General features: G+C 39.7%; 3 protein-coding genes across 3 annotated transcripts; 1 reads left to right on the forward strand and 2 right to left on the reverse strand.

Annotated features, from left to right (window-relative positions):
* Window positions 1-896: 896 nt before the first annotated feature.
* On the reverse strand, window positions 897-6,500 carry LOTGIDRAFT_171826 (hypothetical protein; the record flags this gene model as incomplete). The annotated part of the gene is made up of 11 exons (XM_009048398.1): window positions 897-1,152; window positions 1,382-1,790; window positions 2,205-2,428; window positions 2,626-2,873; window positions 3,196-3,389; window positions 3,682-3,861; window positions 4,214-4,333; window positions 4,565-4,696; window positions 4,856-5,032; window positions 5,527-5,680; window positions 6,447-6,500. 11 exons carry the CDS (start codon window positions 6,498-6,500, stop codon window positions 897-899), a joined length of 2,148 nt encoding a protein of 715 aa, XP_009046646.1.
* Window positions 6,501-7,524: 1,024 nt separating this feature from the next.
* Window positions 7,525-13,987, reverse strand: LOTGIDRAFT_237869 (hypothetical protein). Its single transcript, XM_009048399.1, has 13 exons — window positions 13,841-13,987; window positions 13,107-13,308; window positions 12,424-12,894; window positions 11,536-11,670; window positions 11,058-11,189; window positions 10,781-10,951; window positions 10,296-10,471; window positions 9,788-10,002; window positions 9,310-9,537; window positions 8,914-9,020; window positions 8,350-8,725; window positions 8,016-8,080; window positions 7,525-7,854 (listed from the first exon to the last, which is right to left on the reverse strand). The coding sequence occupies exons 1-13, from the start codon at window positions 13,901-13,903 to the stop codon at window positions 7,793-7,795; spliced, it is 2,403 nt and encodes an 800-aa protein (XP_009046647.1). The 5' UTR covers window positions 13,904-13,987; the 3' UTR covers window positions 7,525-7,792.
* Window positions 13,988-14,813: 826 nt separating this feature from the next.
* Window positions 14,814-18,889, forward strand: LOTGIDRAFT_171828 (hypothetical protein; the record flags this gene model as incomplete). The annotated part of the gene is made up of 9 exons (XM_009048400.1): window positions 14,814-14,867; window positions 14,986-15,169; window positions 15,390-15,563; window positions 16,296-16,424; window positions 16,545-16,706; window positions 17,025-17,118; window positions 17,303-18,168; window positions 18,405-18,517; window positions 18,839-18,889. 9 exons carry the CDS (start codon window positions 14,814-14,816, stop codon window positions 18,887-18,889), a joined length of 1,827 nt encoding a protein of 608 aa, XP_009046648.1.
* Window positions 18,890-19,012: the final 123 nt, after the last annotated feature.

Raw genomic sequence — 19,012 nt, forward strand, 5'->3', positions numbered from 1 at the left:
GTGTGGCGAAACCTTAAATATCAAACATAACATAATCAATCCTAAAAATGGATCCTCTTTACGACCAAAGACAGTTGTAGTTCCAGAGAGCACAGTGGTGCAAATAAGATGGGGGTTGGTTGAACCAAGTCAGCGCGTGCCCCACCCCAAGAAAAATATATATTTTAAAACAATTTCCAAGGAGAGGGATCCCAGTCCAAGACATTCAATAAAATTTGCTTTCTACGGTGCAAAAATAAGAACGTGTTCATAAAGGGCCTTTGAATGGGGTATACAAAACTCGTGCTTTGACAGCATTTACCCTTCATGACACTCGTGAACCCTCGTCGTTCATTTTAATTTTTAAAACTAAATTTTAATAATGAAATTATAATATAATGATGGTTAAAACAGGATTGGTATCAAAAGCCAAAGACCTAACTAAATATGGTGAAGACGTTCTCCATTTGTTTAATTAAATTCGCAGATTCGGTTCCTTGCGAAACTACACATGGTTCCTACAAGAAGATAACTACAAATAAGAGCCATGCATAGTTTGGTATGATACGGCCTATCAAATGAAACTACATAATATAAAAATGACCCTTTTGTTTACTTTGGTTTGCATCGATTTGTGTGGTTGGCTGTTGGCTTTTAATATCGATGTTATATTGGCATTTATCTTGAAAATCTGAAAGTTAGGGACAATGGATAAGTGAGAATCACAAAGACAACATATTAATTGTTAACTGGGATTAATGTCCTCAAATCTTTGTCTTGGAATTCTGACATGCAGTACAATTGGAAGACCATTCGCGAATCACCAAGACAGACATATTCCTGAATTTGGGACGATATCCTTGATTTCTTCCAGTAAAAATCGAAGAATAGTGTTACAATTACTTACGTTCTTTCCATTAACCGTCGTTGGTTTTTCCTCCTTCAGCATCTCCGACCACGACTCCTTCACCTCCCCCATTTTCTGAGGAATACCCACCACCACCACTTCCACCAGCTTCAGCATTAGAGTACCCATTTTCAACCAAAGCTGATTTCTTGCTAGTCACAACCTCTCCTTCTTCGGCCATTCCTTCTTCCGGTTTTTTCTTTTCAGCTTTACCTTTACCGTCTCCACTAAGTTTATTGGGTTTGATCTTGTTGGTTTTCAAAGGTCTGGAATACAAAAAGGGGAACAAACCACTAAGTGGCCGGAGTACAGAATTAAGATACGACTTGTTGGAAATCACCTAATAAGATTGTCATAGCGAAGATCACAGCTTTCGCCAGATACATTTCAAGATTTTGGACTTAAGACATGAAAGAGGTAGTTTAACTCTTGTAAAGCTAATTCCATAATAGACAAATTATTCGGGGATTGGAATATCTACTTTAAGATACTTACGGATTTCGGCAATTGTAGCAAGCATTGCCACAAAATCTGCAGCATAAGTACAGAAGTAGAGGCAGCAACAGCAGGCCCAGTATTGCAGCCAAAACAATCGAAGCAACGTTCCCCGGATAGTCGAAGAAGCAAGTTGCCACAGGTGCCACGGGTGCCACGGTAGCTACAATACTTGTTACTCCATTGTTATTGTTATTCCCATTGTTGTAATTGTCATTATTATTATTGTTATTATCAATGTTATTGTTATTCCCGTTGTTGTTATTATTGTGAGTGTGGTCTGGTTCGTAAACTACAGGTCGTGGTGTTGTTGGACACGGGTAGCCCAGGATCGAGATGGTCTCTGTTTCACTCAATAGTGGTGGTTCTCCTTTGTCTATGGCTAGGATGGTTAAAATGTCTACCCGACCTGCAAAAATGGATTGGATTTGTGAATAAGTAAAGGCTTATTGACGATAACTTGCTGATAGGTTTAAATATTACAATTTTGCTGAATTGCAGGTACATGGTACCATGAATTGTTAGAAATAAGCTCCATCATCCCAGAGTAAGTATTACAACGGTTTGACCCCATTAAGTACCTTTGTGACAAATATTTCCGATGCTTGATAATAAGAGTTATGTCCCTTTGTATATATCAACAGTAAATTTGGTCATGAAAGCAATTTTAAGTATTTTCTGTGCTAGAACCATCAGTTATGACCACGGATTTTGTATCTGGAACTATGCAATGACGTTAAACCTTACAGTCATGTCACTAACATAAGCGAGTCACACTTTGTTATCGTTCTATGGTTAAGTTTCATAAAATTGCACCACACACCTGCTATGGGAGGCTTGGTAATTCGAACAATTCCATATTTCGAGATTGAAAGACTTCCAGATGAAATTTCTACGAATTCAACTGCTCTGTTTGTTATCTCACAGTCATCATCCGTTACGTCGTCCGACAGGTCAACTAGTATGAACGGCTGAATACAATCTGCGTACACGGAAGGAGTTATATCAAATCGTCGTGTGAACCGTGGTCTGTGATCATTGACGTCTCTGAAATGAAATACAAAACGCTGTAAGAGTTGCGTGTAACTCTCTTAAAAAGGTGCACAGTTGACAAAATCAATAAATATGTTTCCTCTGACAGGTTCTGCAAGTTAGGGCATTCAGAAATAACGTTTCACCACAAATGTTCATCAGGTTTTGGAACTTAAGCACCCCAATTCTCCAAAAGCTACATTTTTGCTTACGTTAGATTCAGCTTGACTTTAACAGGTGGTTCCGATACATTTCCATTTTGATCTGTGACCTGCACTTCAAATATAAACCCGTCTTTATCTTTGTCACAATTCATCTCATAGTATTTTGGAGTGTATATTCGACCAGTGTCCGGGTCGATCTTAAAATTTGGATTCGATTTATCGGGGTCTACAAAGGAATAGACGTGCTTATCCAGGTTGTCATCATCCTTGATCTCATACTCTGGTTCGATCTCAATCTAAAAAGCGAAGACAGTTGATTGAGCAGTGTAAACGAAACTTTGTCCTTTGATTCACTTGTGTTAGCATATTTTGATGTTCCCCCATATTTGTCAATAACATTCGACTTTGATTGTGACCAATGCTAAGGAATTTTTTATTGGCTATTCTTTTACAGTTGGGTTCGTTATTACCTTATTAGATTGTATTAACACAGGATACACGAGTGTGATCAGCAGATGAAATGACAGAAAATTCACTGAAAGAACCACTCTACTGGCTCTAAGGGTCTAAGGTCCAAATTGGCTTGCGACTCTAATGTTATCAAATACTGGTACTTACAAGTCCTTCTTTTGTTAAGAAGTCCATTCTATTCAGAGTTAGTGTCGGGGGGTCGGGAACGTCAGTCCATTTTAAGTACACCCATATTGCATCTGCCGGACAATTTCCATTGTCAAGTACCAAGGAAATGTTAACGGGTGGATGGACTTCGAAGTTAAATGTCTCGCCTCCAGCTGGTGTAATTATTCTGGAAGCTGTAATAGACGGCAAGAACCAAACACTTATTACATGTGGTGTTCACCGAAAGCACCCACAGAATACGAATATATCGCCGAGCTGACAGATTGAGCTTGGTATACTGACAGTTTTATGTGAGCAATATAGACCAATATGATGATGATCGAGTTTCCACTGGTGTCTTCTTGTGGTTGTTCATTTGCTGTATATTGTTCTTGAAGAGGATGTACGATATAGTAGTCTCCAAGAGCACTGCAACAGTCCTGCCTAGAAGAGGTACCAGAGATCCAAGATGAAATCCCAACTTACCAGCACCTTGTGGACACCGCGACGTAGAATCGAAATAGGCGGAGTATTCTGGTGGGTTGACCGTAAGAATACAACTACCATCAGTACCAAGATTGTCAGTTATGGGTAATTCCAGTACTGTGTTTTCAGGAATGGTCATGACTCGATTCCAATCTCTTAAAGTTGGTTTGGTGTTTCCTCCTAAAATTATATTGTGTAGGTTCGGTATTAAGTGGCTTGCGTTGCTGCATCTCATGCAACTTATGCCATTGATGATGATGCCTTATGCCATTGATGATGATGATGACTTATGCCATTGATAATGATGACTTATGCCATTGATGAGGATGCCTTATGCCATTGATGATGATGCCTTATGCCATTGATAATGATGACTTATGCCATTGATGATGATGACTTATGCCATTGATGATGATATGCCATTGATGATGATGCCTTATGCCATTGATGATGATGACTTATGCCATTGATGATGCTGACTTATGCCATTGATGATGAGGACTTCCACTGACGATGATTATAATGAATTTACCTGGATCCATAGTTATTGTTTTGTTTACTGGTGGATTCGACCCATCCTCCATTGTTATCATTAAAGTCTCCTGACTGCAGAAGGTGTTCAGGCTCTTCTTGGCACGAACTACTCCATTCGCTGAAAGACACATTTGAAATATATTCTAAGTGAGATATTGCTGCTTTTGTGTGAAGATGCTCGTAGTACCACAATCCGCTGCTTTTTGTTTTTGAAACAACTTACTTCAAATCAGAGTGGCGTACTTCCTTTGTCTCTACAGTATGCTCTCTCTCGCTTTCACTTTCTTGGGGCCTATTCGTTTGTTTTCGGGGGGTGGGGTATTTGCAAAAAAGATGCCTTAATGTTTACCGTCAATTTGGAAAAATCCATTATTTGGACTTTCCTCGAGAGAAAAGGTAAGTTGATCATTCTCTTCATCTTGCGGTTTGGGATCATAAACCTGTCCACCTGCTGTCGTGGCTGACGACACTGTCATGATACCTGAAACGAACACATCCTTGATGAAAACAAAACATTTTCACTGAAAACTTCACCTCTTTAAAACAATATACGCGTTCGATTATAATTAAGCTCAAGTTCATTCACTGCCTCCTCTGACAATGAAGTCAGCTTTATCAAACATATAAAAATACAACTCACTTGAGGTATCTTGGAAGGATGGTGGGAAGTTGGGAATAACATGCAGGATCACATCTCCGGTAGTAGGGTCTGTTGTCCCGTCATCGCAGCTCATGCTGAAGGTGTAGAGGTTGACGGTGTCGTAGTCCAGTGAAGCTCCATTTCGTGCAGCGTAGAACAAAGAATACGTACCTGTACCTGAAAATATAAGGGCCAATTTTAAAGGGCCAGCTTCGTTTTTGACCAATCATACTAAGCCAATCAGTAATAGTATTCACAGCTTACCGTCGAAATATGAGCCTTCAAATCAATGTGTGTCCAGAATTATTCGCGATTGAATGTTAAAATGACGACTCGTCAATTTAAGATACTCGGTGATATAGAGAAAAGACATATAGAAATAGTGAGTAAAATTCCTAGTTCAAAGTATTTTTATAGGAATTATGTGATTTTCGTACATTTCTGGTAATTCTGAATACTATTTACATATATTGAGGCTAAAATCAACCCCCCAAAATGGTGCCTCTGTCCCTTTCAGAGTACACTCCTCCTTTAACATCCCCTAACTAGTACTAATGTCGAACCCAGTGGACTGTGAACGAGTACCATTACCTTCATTCACGCTACATTCCGTGGTATGTTTTCTTAGCCCAGTAAATTATTAATGTTAGACAGAAATCCAAAATCCTTACCTGCCGGAATGACGCCGAAGCAGTGGGAACAGTGTGATGGAGATGTGCTAACTTTATAGAGTCTTCCCGAACAATCAATGGACAGTTTTGATATCCCAGTCACTGATTCTGGTAATGACCAAGGTATGGGTTTGTTTTTGCTTAGAATAGCCGCCTAAAATGGAAAATATGATACATATATGTATTGAATTTGGATCTTTACCTTGCTACAAATCTCAATTGACTAATGAAGATCCCAACGACCAATATAAAAGACAATTTAAGAATTTACAACGTTATTTAAAATGTTCCTGTTTGTATGGAAGCTAATAACGTTTCTGAAGAACTACATAGTACAATCTGTGATTTAAAAACTAATGATCTGATAACAAAACACAAGACAATATTATGGAATATAACACACTGCCATTAGATCTGATGACGACACGTGTATGTTGTGTTGAAACGTTATGTGCGTAACCTTATTAAAGAAGTGTGTTATATTCCATAATATTGTCTTGTGTTTTTGTTATATGTGCTCCTCGCTTCTATATGTCGTTCAAATCTTATAATGATCTGAAGACTAGTAACAATCAACTTTTTTAAACCCACGCTTCAAACAACAAGCTCTCACATTAAGAAAGTTCTTTGTACAAGGGGTTTTCAACACAAAGGCATATTTTTGAAATTTTTAGGGAGTAATGAAACAGTAATTCAAGTGGTTTTATTTATCCAGGCTATAGAAAACAACATGAAAAAAATTTGAGGGAAAAGCTAGGAGAACATCACGAAATGGTATGGATTTATTGGAGGAAGGGTGATAATGCAGTCGACCAAGGATCCCGAAAGAGGTAATAGAAAGAAAAATGATTGAAAACCCCTGCCTTGGTAGATGATAAGCTTCATAAGAAGGCATTTGACGATACTAATGATCTACCTACCTGGGTGAATCCACACGACAGCAGTATCACTGTTTTTAAGATAAACTTCCACATCTTGGAAGTATTTTACGCCTTAAAGTCTAGTTTTACATTTTAAATAAACCTTTAGTTTCAACCTAATGAACCAAATTTTGTTGATTGTTGTGCATGAAATATGTCACTTGTGCAAGGTGAATTAATTTTCAAGCTTATTCAACTATTTGTATTCTCTACAGGTCTTTTGTTACTTGTTATTGTTATCATTATTGTAACGAATCATTATTCGGGAATTCAGGAACTAATTTCTGATTGGTTGTTTGAATTCAGTCAACCAATCAACTACGTGACCATTTGTAGCTATTTTTAGATCTTTGTCATGCACCTCTTCCTAGATCAAGTTTTTGGTCCTTCGATTGGTCGCCTTATAAGCTTTCAGCCAATCACTTCAACAAAATCTCATTCTTATTTAAGAATTAAAGATTTATGTATCCATTTTGTTACTTCATGTCAGGTGAAATGCCTACGATTGCTCTGTGCGTTTGTTATACACCAACCCATATTGCTAAGGAGAGAATTTTTAATAACAATACGTTGTTTACAATGGATTTGAATTTTTTTTTTTTTTTTTTTTTTGGATTTATGTTTTATATTTGAAGAAAGTGTGACAACATGTAATTGTTGATTGAAAAGAAATCGGGACTCTTCGTGTGGCGAAACCTTAAATATCAAACATAACATAATCAATCCTAAAAATGGATCCTCTTTACGATCAAAGACAGTTGTAGTTCCACAGAGCACAGTGGTGCAAATAAGATGGGGGGTGGTTGAACCAAGTCCACGGTACCCACCCTTAGTGGGCGCCAACCAAATAAAAAATATATATTAAAACAATATTTCCAAGGGAGGGACCCTTAAGTCCACGCTCCCACCCCCACCAACTAATTTAATTGAGCATACTTTCCAGATACCTTGATAGGGAGGCAGTCAAAACAAAGCAACGAAATTGAATACAAAAAAATGGGAATACATCCAGCTGCCTAAAGTGTTGGAGGTCAGACGCCATGGAATGTTAACGTGTTGAAGCTAAATGAGAATTTTTAATAATTATTTATTTGGCACATTAGAATATCACGGCAAAATATTAAGATTATATTATATGAAGGGTCATGCTTAAAACCTCAGGCAATGAACATCACTTTGGATGATGAGGTCCTTATGCTCAACTAGTTATCTTCATCAAGTGTTCATACGTCCAGGATCTACGTACTTTACAGCTACTTGTACTTGTATTACTTTGTGTCTATTTATTTACAATTTCACAAGTCTGCGATCATGGTGTCGACCACGGAATTTAGCTAAGCTATAGTCTAATAATACTGGAAAGGAGCTGGTCGATTAGATCGATTGGTTATATTTCCTGATTTGTAATCTGCAAAAAAAGAAAAAAAAAGAAACTTATAGAATGATCTTCGCATAATAATCTGAAATTTCCATTAGTCTTGTATTATTCGGAAAGGTGACGAAAGATGATGGGGGTGATAACCTTATGCTTCCGTACGTTTAGTGCGTCTAAAGATCAAGTCTGCTTACCTTCCCCTCTCCAAAAGTCGTAGCTATCTCCTGGTCTTCCTCTTGGACGTACATAGTTGGATTTTCTGGAAGAAATGACACCAAAATGAATTTAGCCAGGAACAAGAAGCTTACAACGTGATTTATAAGCCTGAATTCCTGAACGGAAAGTCTACATAGCTGATGACCTAACTTGGCATTTTATAAAATAATATGTGCCCACCATGGTGTATAGTATTTGGTTGGAAAAATCTGAATTCAACGAATATAGTAAAAGTGGACAAGTTTTCAAGACTGGTCTTTTACGGAATATGAGCAGAAGTTGTAACCCACAAGACAAAATCAAATCACTTACTGTGGGCAGCATCGTTCACTACAGTTGGATAAAGAGTATGACAAACTGTCATATGCACCAGGACAGAACCTAGGAAGGACAAATTTCCACAGGAGGTAGGCTAAGGCAGCCAACAACAGAAGACCAAACAGGATACCGAGAACGATACCAGCTGTGTCGTCTGATCCATCATCCGTGGTTGCTGCAGCTGATCCGGAAGTTCCGTCTGTGTTGCTGTTTGAATTTGAGTTGCTGTTGGAATTGGAGCTCGAACTGGATCCGGTTTTGGAGATTGAGATGGATCCACCACTTCCTGTTCCCGTACCAGTACCACTTGCGGGAGCTGGAGTTGTCGCAACAGCAGCTGCTGGGGTTGGTGCTGGTGTACAGGGTATACCTGTTGAATTCAAGATAAAAGGATAAAGGTTCTTTCAAGCTCTAAATGAATGCTGTTGTAGAAGAAGAATCTATATTTGGTATTGGGGCGTAATATGTTTAAACGATTGCTCAGGGGTCTAGGACAGGACAAGCTTGAGAACCACTGTTCTTAGTTATGTTTCGCATGGGTGAGAAAACAGTACGTACCTATCAGTGTTATTGTGACAGGAACGATTCCAGTTAAAGAACCAGGATTCGTGCCATGATCTCTAACGTAAGCCTGAACAAAGTAAGTTTCTCCTGGAACAACATTTCTAAAAAACACAGAGGGAGTAAACTTCAAAAAATCCAAATAGATTAGCTTGTAGACTCTCCAAAATAGACGAAAAGATAATCTGTGTAACAGGGAGTCACAGGTAACAAGTGCAGGGTGCATCATAGTATATTACTTTGTCCTCACAGTACTTATTAAAGTGGATTTGAATTTAGAGAAAGTCTTGAAGCTTTCAGTAATATTTGAATGACTATTCGGATAGTTAAGGCCCACGAGCGGAGTCCTTTGCGTGTCTAAATGTAAGGAAGGATAAGTTAAATCATACTTACGTAGTTTGATAAACAGCTCCATCTGGTGTAACAGACAAAGGACCAGAACTAATAGGAATGATGGACCAATCGGAATTGCCATCTTGTGATGAATCTTGGTCGGATACTTCTAATTTTATATCCAATCGTTTCGGCAGAGCACAAGACATTACTCTCTCTGTGAAGGACCTGACCAAGAATTCCGGAGCGTGGTTGTTGATATCTTGAATCAGAAACTTCACCAAAACTCTGAATTAAGTAAAGATTAAAAAATGTAGTATACTGGTAGTTCGTGATTCGTGAAAATATTTTGCTTCCTGATGCTGTAGGCCTGTGGGTGGCGTTGTTAGGGGTCTGAATGAGTATTCTTTCCGAGAACAACATTTCTGGATTAAATTGTAATAATAATGATGATGATGATGATGATGATGATTGTGCTGCTGCAGCTACAGATACTGCTCCTGCTAATGATAACGATGATGACGGTGTGTTTACTTACTTATTTGAAGTGGCTGGTCCATTCTCATCTGTGACAGCTACCTCGAAAGTGACGTCCTGTTCCACGGTTTTGTCAATGATGACGCCTGTGGGATGGGATATGGCTCCAGTTATTGGATCGATGTTGTAGCCTCGACTCCTGTCTCGATAGAAATGGTATGTATGACGATCATTAAAGTCGGAATCGGTGATTGTGTAGCTGGGCTGAGCAAACACCTGGAAGAGCAAAAGATTCTTGGATTAATTCTTAAAGAAGGTATTGGAAAACTGGATGAAGCCTTAATTTACTTCTTAATTACTTGGCTGCTGGTGGTATTTATGTTTCTGTGGATAATACAACTATCTTGCTGGAATGCAATCTGGACGAACACCTATATAGCCTTCAATAATCACATGAAATAACCACGATCCCAAAATACCAGTCTCCGTAATATTGCTTGGTGTTACTAACGTTCTCGGATTTTTTTTTAAAACTGAAGAATCATATCCCGTTCATTTGAATGCCTTACCTTCCCCTCGTCGACCTTGATGCTCTGTTCGGGTGGTGTTAGGACTGGTACATCATTGATGTTTCCTATGGTTATCAGGAGATAGTACTTGGATTCACAGTTATCGTTACTGAAGGTGAAGGTTATGTTGATCTTCGGGAACCTTTCGTGGTCCATTTTAGCTGCTGTTCTTATGGCTGAAAGGAAAAAATCACAAATGTATTTCTAAACCGACTGTCAAACAAAATGCAGAGGAATATATGGCAAAATATTTTTAGCGTTTAGCTGCTGTTTATAAGGCTGAATACGTAAGGCTGAATCGACTGTAATTCGAAACCGACAGGCAAAAACAACCTGTTAATACCCTGGACCAAATTTTTGAAGGCGGAGGGACTCAAAGCACATACTTAACTTGTTGTGATTTCCATTGACAATCAATTCCATCTCAAGTAACAATTAGTAACAAATTCCATAAAAAGCACGGGCCAAGGTCTTGAAATACTTACTTGTACCAACGACCCTAAAGAGCGTCCTAGCGCTGGCGGGTTTAAATTTCATGACGGTTTTCTTGGTGTCGCTGCTGACAGTCCATCTGGTGATAAAGGTAGGTACTCTGGTGTCTTCTTTGAAGAAGAATTGTTGGTTGAGTCTTGTAGCTGTTGGAGCTGTGCTTGTTCCTGAAATATAACCATGGTTACAGATCCGATCCTCAATTTACAACATTTTGCACACTTTGTTCCCCTTTGAAAAAGACAAATATTAAAACAGCTTTGACGGTGTTACCTGTAAGATGAACGGTGACCAAGTGCGGACCGACCGGATCGTGTTTGTTGTCCGTAGCCGTTATGGTGAAAGCGTAGGATGCGGCTGAACATTCAGATCTCAGCGTCTTAGCAGCTCGTATATTCCCTTCACCTGAAATGAGCCAAAACTGTTGAGTACGTAATCTTCGATGATAGTGCTATCTGTTAAAGCAGTTTATGGTGGTGCGTCACTGCGTCTACTGAGGATACTGCGTCGTTTTGATAAAATGTTGAACTAGAGTTGAGATTGGGTATTCAAAAACGATGAACGGATAACGATAAACAAATGTAATGCACAACTTCTTTGAAAATGGAATGATTGGCGTCTAGAGATGTTGGAAAGAATCAACTTGATTGCAATGTGACCCTACAATAATCCAGAGTCGTCTTATCGACTTAAGGATTTAAGGATTATATTAGGTGTTGCATGAGGAATGCATCTTCTATTGAATGCTTACCGTCAATGTAAAAGTTAGAATTAAGAGGATCAACAGACATGGTGTAAAATATTGGATCACCATCAGGATCAATGGCATCTACTTTATACACTACTCCACCATCGTTGACGGATACTGCATTCTTGGATACGGTTACTGAAAAATCATGAATTTGGAAAATAAACGCCGTTATGAGGGCCATTGGATAATTGCACACGAAGGCCCATAGCCAGACTTATCAATGTAATTATGCCTGTACGTGCATGTACACCAATTTATATCAGTACATCAATGTATACATGTACCTCATTTGATGCTTCCATCTGTCTATATTGGTATACGATCTCTTACCCGATGGCTGAACGAAGTATGGCGGCTGGTTAGCGACAACTCTGACTTGAATTGTTCCCTCGGCTGAGAGAAACTGTGGTCTAGGTGTCGTGGTTGTAAGGACAGTGGTGGTTGTTGTAGGAATTGTGGTAGTCTCAGTTGTGACCTCGGTCGTAGTGACAGTTTCTGTTGTACTTGAAAATGCCGAAGGGGACGCGTCGGTTGATCCAGTTGAACCTTCTGTAGTCGATTCAGTTGTACCTTCTGTAGTCGATTCAGTTGTACCTTCTGTAGTCGATTCAGTTGTACCTTCTGTAGTCGATCCAGTTGTACCTTCTGTAGTCGATTCAGTTGTACCTTCTGTAGTCGATTCAGTTGTACCTTCTGTAGTTGATTCAGTTGTACCTTCTGTAGTCGATTCAGTTGTACCTTCTGTAGTCGATTCAGTTGTACCTTCTGTAGTGGAGGGGTCGACGCTTGTTGTAGAGTTTACGGTTTCTGTTGTTGATGCATCTTCGGTCGTTGTGGTAGGTGTGTCCGACGTTGTATTCGTTGTAGTTGTCTCCGTTGTATCTGTACTGTTTTCTGCTGTTGTCTTCGACGTGTCAACAGTGGTCCCCGTTGTCGTTTCAACAACCGTTGTATTGTCCGTTGTTGTTGCAGCAGTCGCTGTATCTGTAGTGGTTTCCGCTGCAGCAGTCCCTACAACTGTGGGTCCTTCGGAAGTGGTTGTAGTAGTGTCTGACGTAGTCGTTGTTACACCAGGAGTTGTCGCCACTACCGATGTAGTTCCAGTCTCTGAAGTAGTAGCCGTATCAGCAGATGTTGTGGCTGCTGTGGAAGCCACTGTTGGAGCTACAGTTACGACCGTAGTCAACGTAGCTGTAGATTGGGTGGTTGTTGTTTGCGTAGTCGTTGTAGTTGTTGGAATTGTAGTCGTGGCTGTATTCTCTACAACGCACCTTACAGTCATGTCGAATACGGGACCGCGTCTGTAGGTGACTGGTGTCGTACCGGGGATGAAAAATAAACAGAAATTGGGTTTGGAATCTGAAATAAAATGAAATGATTTGGAGTTTTACTTCCAACTTTTTTGTATAAATGTCTTAAATAAATTACTTGGAATGGGGGAGCCATGGTGTTGGAAGAGGAGCTATTTGTTGGTCTCGGTTGGCTGGATAAGTTCCATCTGTTTGGTACCCATCTTTTCTGCACCGTCATTATGTAATGAAGTCAATTTAGTCAGTAAAGAATAAACTTACTAGGTAGTGGGTTGGTGGCATTGAGTATAGTGAAGCATCCTCTACAATATGTGGGGAAGTTGACCCGAACCAAGTCGATGACATAGTGCTGCATCTCTTCACCGTCGCACATGCAACTAAAACACGTAATCTCTTTCATGGACGATTGTCCTTCATTTAAAGTAGCTACTGAGTACGGGTTGACCAATGTGGGTTTCTGGTACTGGAAAGAGAAATATTACAAATGGAGTTTTACGTCCGGAGTGATTTTAATTGGACCAATGAAGTATAACCACTGGTGAAATGGAATTTTACGTTATGTCTTACATTACTATTATTCGTATAATAAAATGAGGAATTAAAATGGACTTTTACGCCATTCTTACGAGTAGGAACACGACAGACAATGGCCTTTCGTGTGAAATGTGAGAGTACCAGTAAGTGTAGTCTTTTTGAGATATAATTATTAAGTAATCTATAATTTTTACACCTGTACCAAAACTACATGACATTTTTAAACCACTGGAAGCCCAATATCAACTACCAAATCAACCGCGAGATCAGCATCCGTTGGAAGCGAACGTTAACTTGTCATCTACCAACCAGCCAACCCAATATAGATTCTTTAATTTAACACCCTTAACAAAAACTACCATGATCTTTCTTGTTCTACCCGAAACACAATTTAAATCTAAGCTAAGGTATATGAAATGGAATAACGAAATGATAAGGGATAAAGGATAAACAAAACTTACACATTGTGGGTTCACAATTTCTATCAACACCAAAACTAAAATCAGACGATGTAAGGCGGCCATTTTTTCAAAGTAATTCGCTCAGGTAATCATAAAAATTCACATATTTGCGTTGTTTTACTACGAAAAGTTATATTTCCTCGTAAGTTGAAACTACTTTATTTTTAATTTGTGGTATATAAGAACACAACTTTCTATGACGTAGTCCACATAAATTGCGTCCATTATAACGCAAAGTACAGTGAATGACGTTATGTATTTCGTCTTTTGACAGGTCCTTTGTCAATTCACAATAACCTTCGTCTTTAACGACCACTATTGGCCAGTTGCTTCGGCTATGGAATGCATTAGGGACAATGGTGTTTTTACCTTCGCCAAAGTCTATTTTGGTGTTTATATTCGAACAATAGTCATGTTTACATGACAAATCGGCCGATGATTTTAGTTTTTACTCTACGACGTTCAATGATCCATTGCCTTGCATAATAATATACAACCTAGATTGGGGTTTGAAAGTATACTTCATCTTAAAAGTAGTTATGTCCCTTGAGTTTAGTCTGGATTACGAAGTCTTGTATCATAAATAATTTGATAGAGTTGTCCAAAGGTTGTCGAGTCTGTTTGACATGAAACCCTTGATACAGCTATCGATATACTCCCCATTCTTCATAACTGTTATTACAATTAGGGAACCTCATAAGAAAAACTGTGCCAATGAAATTGATCTTCTTCTCTAACAATGTGGTGGATAATATTCTATTGTATAAAAGGGATCAAATGCCGTCTGACTCAACACCCTTCATGAATCAAGCTGGTGTGGGAATGTTCCACATTATAAATTGCCTATAAACGAAGAGCTTTAAGAACAATGGCCAACTTGTTCTTCCTAATTCCGATTAATAGCTATTAAATTCCTTCTATGATATTCGCCCATTTCTTCACTGGACATTTGTCTCGCTCAGAACGTTGTGAAATGTGGAGACCTCTCTTAATATTGATGCTGTTGATGCCTCTGGCTGCTTCACAGGTAGGAGTATTTGCTTTTGTGGGGATCTAGGATTAACTGAAGTGTAATTTATTCCCACGGCAATAAGAGCTTCCTAAACGCCCCATATCTACATGACGCACCCTATTCTTGATTTTAGGACCCAAGGCTAGAATTCGTACCACTGGATGGGTACATTCCCGAGGGAATCCGATCCATGACCACCATTAAATGTTTGACGTGTACCGGAAATGCGACTTATACCATACGGCTGGTGAGTGTATCACCAGTAACCAACTGCCTGAATTGTTTCACCATCCTGGATGACACTCCTAATGATGTCGGTAGGTTAGCTTGCTTGCTTTGACCTTGTTCCTTACACTTTGAAAATTAAACATGCATGTACATATCTCTCAAAGAAGTTTTGATCTCAGCCCTTGTGCTTCTTTAAGAATGGTAAAAAAGTATCGATGTCATCCGCTAAAGTCAAAGAAGTGGAAGAGGAAGAAGCATTATCTTTCTCATAATGAGCACCCATTATTTTCCCCACGTTTTATATTGTAGCTCCAAATTACTGCCTGAAGTATGTCCCCGGTGCCACTCCACTGCGGTATGCCCAAGCATCAATGTACACTCTCACAGTAGAATGTATTGATTCAGCTGGTAACAGGAATTCTGGTACGGTACACGTCCGGGTTCTTCCAAACGCACCACCAGTTATCTCCTCGCCGTCTACGGGTAGGTTGTTCGCTTCTGATTTTCTGACCAGTCCAAAAATCCAATCCTTTCGAGGTCTTCTCAACGATAGTGTTCTAAAAGTAGCATCATCAACGAAGCGGGTAAATATTTCTATCTTGCCTGATATCCTTGAGTCCGAATTCTAAAGATTTATTACTCAACTAAGCTCCTCTAAAATTGTTATTGTTGTAGGCATGACATATTTATCCTTCTGGATCAACTGAAGCCACTCTGCACTTGGGCTTATCAAGTTACTATCTATCGGAGAGACTACGGAGCCTTTATTGAATATGTGGTATTATTCTTGCAGTGTCGGTATCATTAACGAAGAAGGCAGTTGGTACACTAGTTTACCGTGTGTTGGCTAGTGATTCCAATGATGACTTACTTGTGTACAGTTTATCTGATGAACAAGGCAACACGCCACGAAGCTTTCAAATCGACAGTAAATTTATCATTTTATAACCATTGCCCAATCAACTTCCAATCAGCTTCTTGTACATCTACGTAATAGTATTCTACTCGTTCGGTGGGACAATTCCTAGACCCTATTAAACAGGAGACTCATGTCCTTGCAAAATTAACTCTTATTTCTCCTCTTTACGGAAAATAGGGCGGATATCTTGTGTATGTCCGTGTATAGCTTCCTTGAGCTCACGCAGCTTCCATGGTCTTGAGATTTGCCTCCTGTTCTGTGTCAGGATTATAAGACTCGTTCTCCACTCGTTTCAGATCAAGGTCGGATATCTGTGAAAGAGAACCTCAACACAACTTGTGATACGTCATACACATTAAATGCCTACGTCACAGATAGGTTCAATGTTAGACAGGGACCAGTGCAAGTGAATGTCCAAGTGGAAAGTAAGTATCAGTTGTGCTGTCCGCTCATTTCTTTTATATTCACTTATACAAGACGTCAATGGTTTTCTTTTGGACAAATGCATCTGCACATTGTTGATATTTTCGGTGTGAACCTTTCAGATCCTAGAATCCCTCCAACGACTAACGTTTTAAACAAGGAGGTCTACGTTGATGAGAAAAAAACCCGAGGAACCAGGATTTTGAATATTGGGAAAATCTCTTCTTCTGCCTACATAACGTCCGTTTCACCTATTAGCATGGACAAACATTTCACCCTCGACAGTAAGTGTTTGATTTACCGTTTCAATTCTGATTCATCCACTGAAGTGATATGTCGAGGCTTCTAAGGCATCAAGGGTTACCTCCTTTTGGGTCAATGGAAGTAAATCGGTACATCTGACTTGGAGAACCATTTAATCTTAGGTAGGATGGCAATTGGGAAACAAGCCGCTCTATCTCGAGTAAAAGGTATTCATGGCATGGATGGTTTGACTTCGCTGAAATATACAAGTCTTCTGCTTCACCTTAGGCGAGTACACGTCCAAGAGTATCTTCATCTGGCTTCATCTCTATCGATCGAATGCTCTGGTTCTTCTTCAGACGGAGTACTGTCAGTAAACAATCCTTTAAACTACGAAGTGGATAACCAGGCAAATATCAGCTTCGCGTTCTCTGATGCTTATTGCGAATCAAGGTACTGGTTAGTCGTGAATGTAAATGACGTCAACGACGAGCCAGAACTCCTTCCCAAGACGCAGTATGGAACAGTCAAAGAAGGACATGTATGAAACTCTTTCTAAAGCCTTTTGTCGCTTATCTAGTATATATGGAGTTTTACGCCATATCTTTCTGTATATTATATAAGAAATTCTTTGCAGGTGCATAACTTCTAATTTAACACTGGCTTTTCGCAAAAGCTGTCAGTTCATGCCCAGCCGTATGGTTTCACTTATCGTTATGATATTCCCTATGTATATTTTCACTAATTTCAATTCCGGGCGTACAGCATATAACCTTCGCCCCTTTCAGATATTTTTCAATCCAAGGTTTACCGTAAACGATGAAGACTTTAAGGACAGCCATAGGTTTGAACTGGATTCGCCACAAGGTGATGCTGCAAAATTCTCTATCAACCCATATAGTGGAGCAATCACTTCCAACGGCGACTTTGATTTAGATGCTGAAGGTCTTTCCCAGAAGGTGGTTGTATTGCCGGTCAAAGTAACAGACTCCAAAGGAAAAGCTGTTGATACGTCTACGGTAACGTTGACTGTTACAGAATCGAATGATAACGATCCAGAGATTACGTCTGAGCTTCATAGACATTTGCCAGTTATGGATTGCTACGATGCACAACGCGTGCTTACTAGTGAAGCGACCGACAAAGACTTCGGACGCAACGGAGAGGTCATGTTTACCTACACAGCATCTCCGAATACTCCGTTTATCGTCACCCCATCCGGTATAATGTATCAAACTGGACCGATAACCGTTGGTGATACGTTTATCGTTACGATTAAAGCAGTAGACAGGGGGGAACCAGCACGTACTAGCGCCGTGCCCGTAACGGTAGTTATCAACGGAATACCGTGTTCAACTTCAACGTTGCCTCCGACCACGCCACTGGTAGTTGAAACGCAGACTGTAGTGGAGATTGCGACACCTGTTATAATTACGGAACGACCAGCAGTAGTACTCACGACTTTGTTTATCGAAACTGAGAAAGATTTCTTCAGCGAACCAGGTAAGAAACATGTAATATTTGACACTTCTCAAATTATACGGGCATGAACTCTTTTCTTGGGTCTGGCCCATAAACCGTTTACTCATATTTTAACCCTATTTTGGCAATGTCGTTTTCTGGTTGTTCAGCAAAAGCAATTAAGGAAATGAGGGTTCACAGTTTGTACCCATTGGAATACCAACCGCCTGATCTATCCGTAACTACCCAAAGCAACATCGTTACTTTTAATTTTTTAGCTAATATATTTGCAACAGTCTTGGCATCAATTATTGGACTGGCTCTGTTGGCTCTGTTAGGATACCTCTTCTGGAAGCTGTGCTGTCCGACCTGCTGTGGGCTGTGCTATCCAGTACGTCCACTGAGAAGCGACCGAGTATTCACCAACGGACCCTGCCAATGTGATCAAGATTGCTGTAGATGCTGTAGAGTGAGGTCTGCTAATTGCTGTGGAAGGTTCGGATTTCTTTACCTTTTCGTGAATTGCCTCGCCATGAGACAACGACTATCATTGATGCATGTTGACATGGAAAAGGAGTATATGCTCAACATGAGACAATTAAATGGGACAATGCGTCTTATTCCGCTGGTTCAAAGTTCCTTGATGACTAGAAATCCGAATCGTTGGCTCATAAGGAACTGCAAAGTAAGGCGTTTCTTTTCGATATTGTAGAAACAGCAACAGTGTAACCCCGACCGCTTACCGGAAGGACGAGGATTTTGATGAAAATGGATTCAATTTTTGGAAAGAACGTGAGTATGGTCTAATTTATGTTTGGACGCCTCAAGTGGTGGCACCGATAAAGTCCATTTTCACTGAATTGCGTTTTCTCGTAAGCAACAAAAT

This window comes from Lottia gigantea (genome assembly GCF_000327385.1).
Source record: "Lottia gigantea unplaced genomic scaffold LOTGIsca_121, whole genome shotgun sequence".
NCBI classification, from domain to species: Eukaryota; Metazoa; Mollusca; class Gastropoda; family Lottiidae; genus Lottia; species Lottia gigantea.

Excerpts from the sequence above, each read along its gene's own strand:
- LOTGIDRAFT_237869 (XM_009048399.1), bottom strand. The coding sequence starts at position 13,903 with ATGGCCGCCTTACATCGTCTGATTTTAGTTTTGGTGTTGATAGAAATT. Across the intron at positions 13,309-13,840 it reads AAATTGTGAACCCACAATGT|TACCAGAAACCCACATTGGT; the intron begins GTAAGTTTTGTT and ends TTCTCTTTCCAG. Across the intron at positions 11,190-11,535 it reads TTCTAACTTTTACATTGACG|GTGAAGGGAATATACGAGCT; the intron begins GTAAGCATTCAA and ends GGCTCATTTCAG.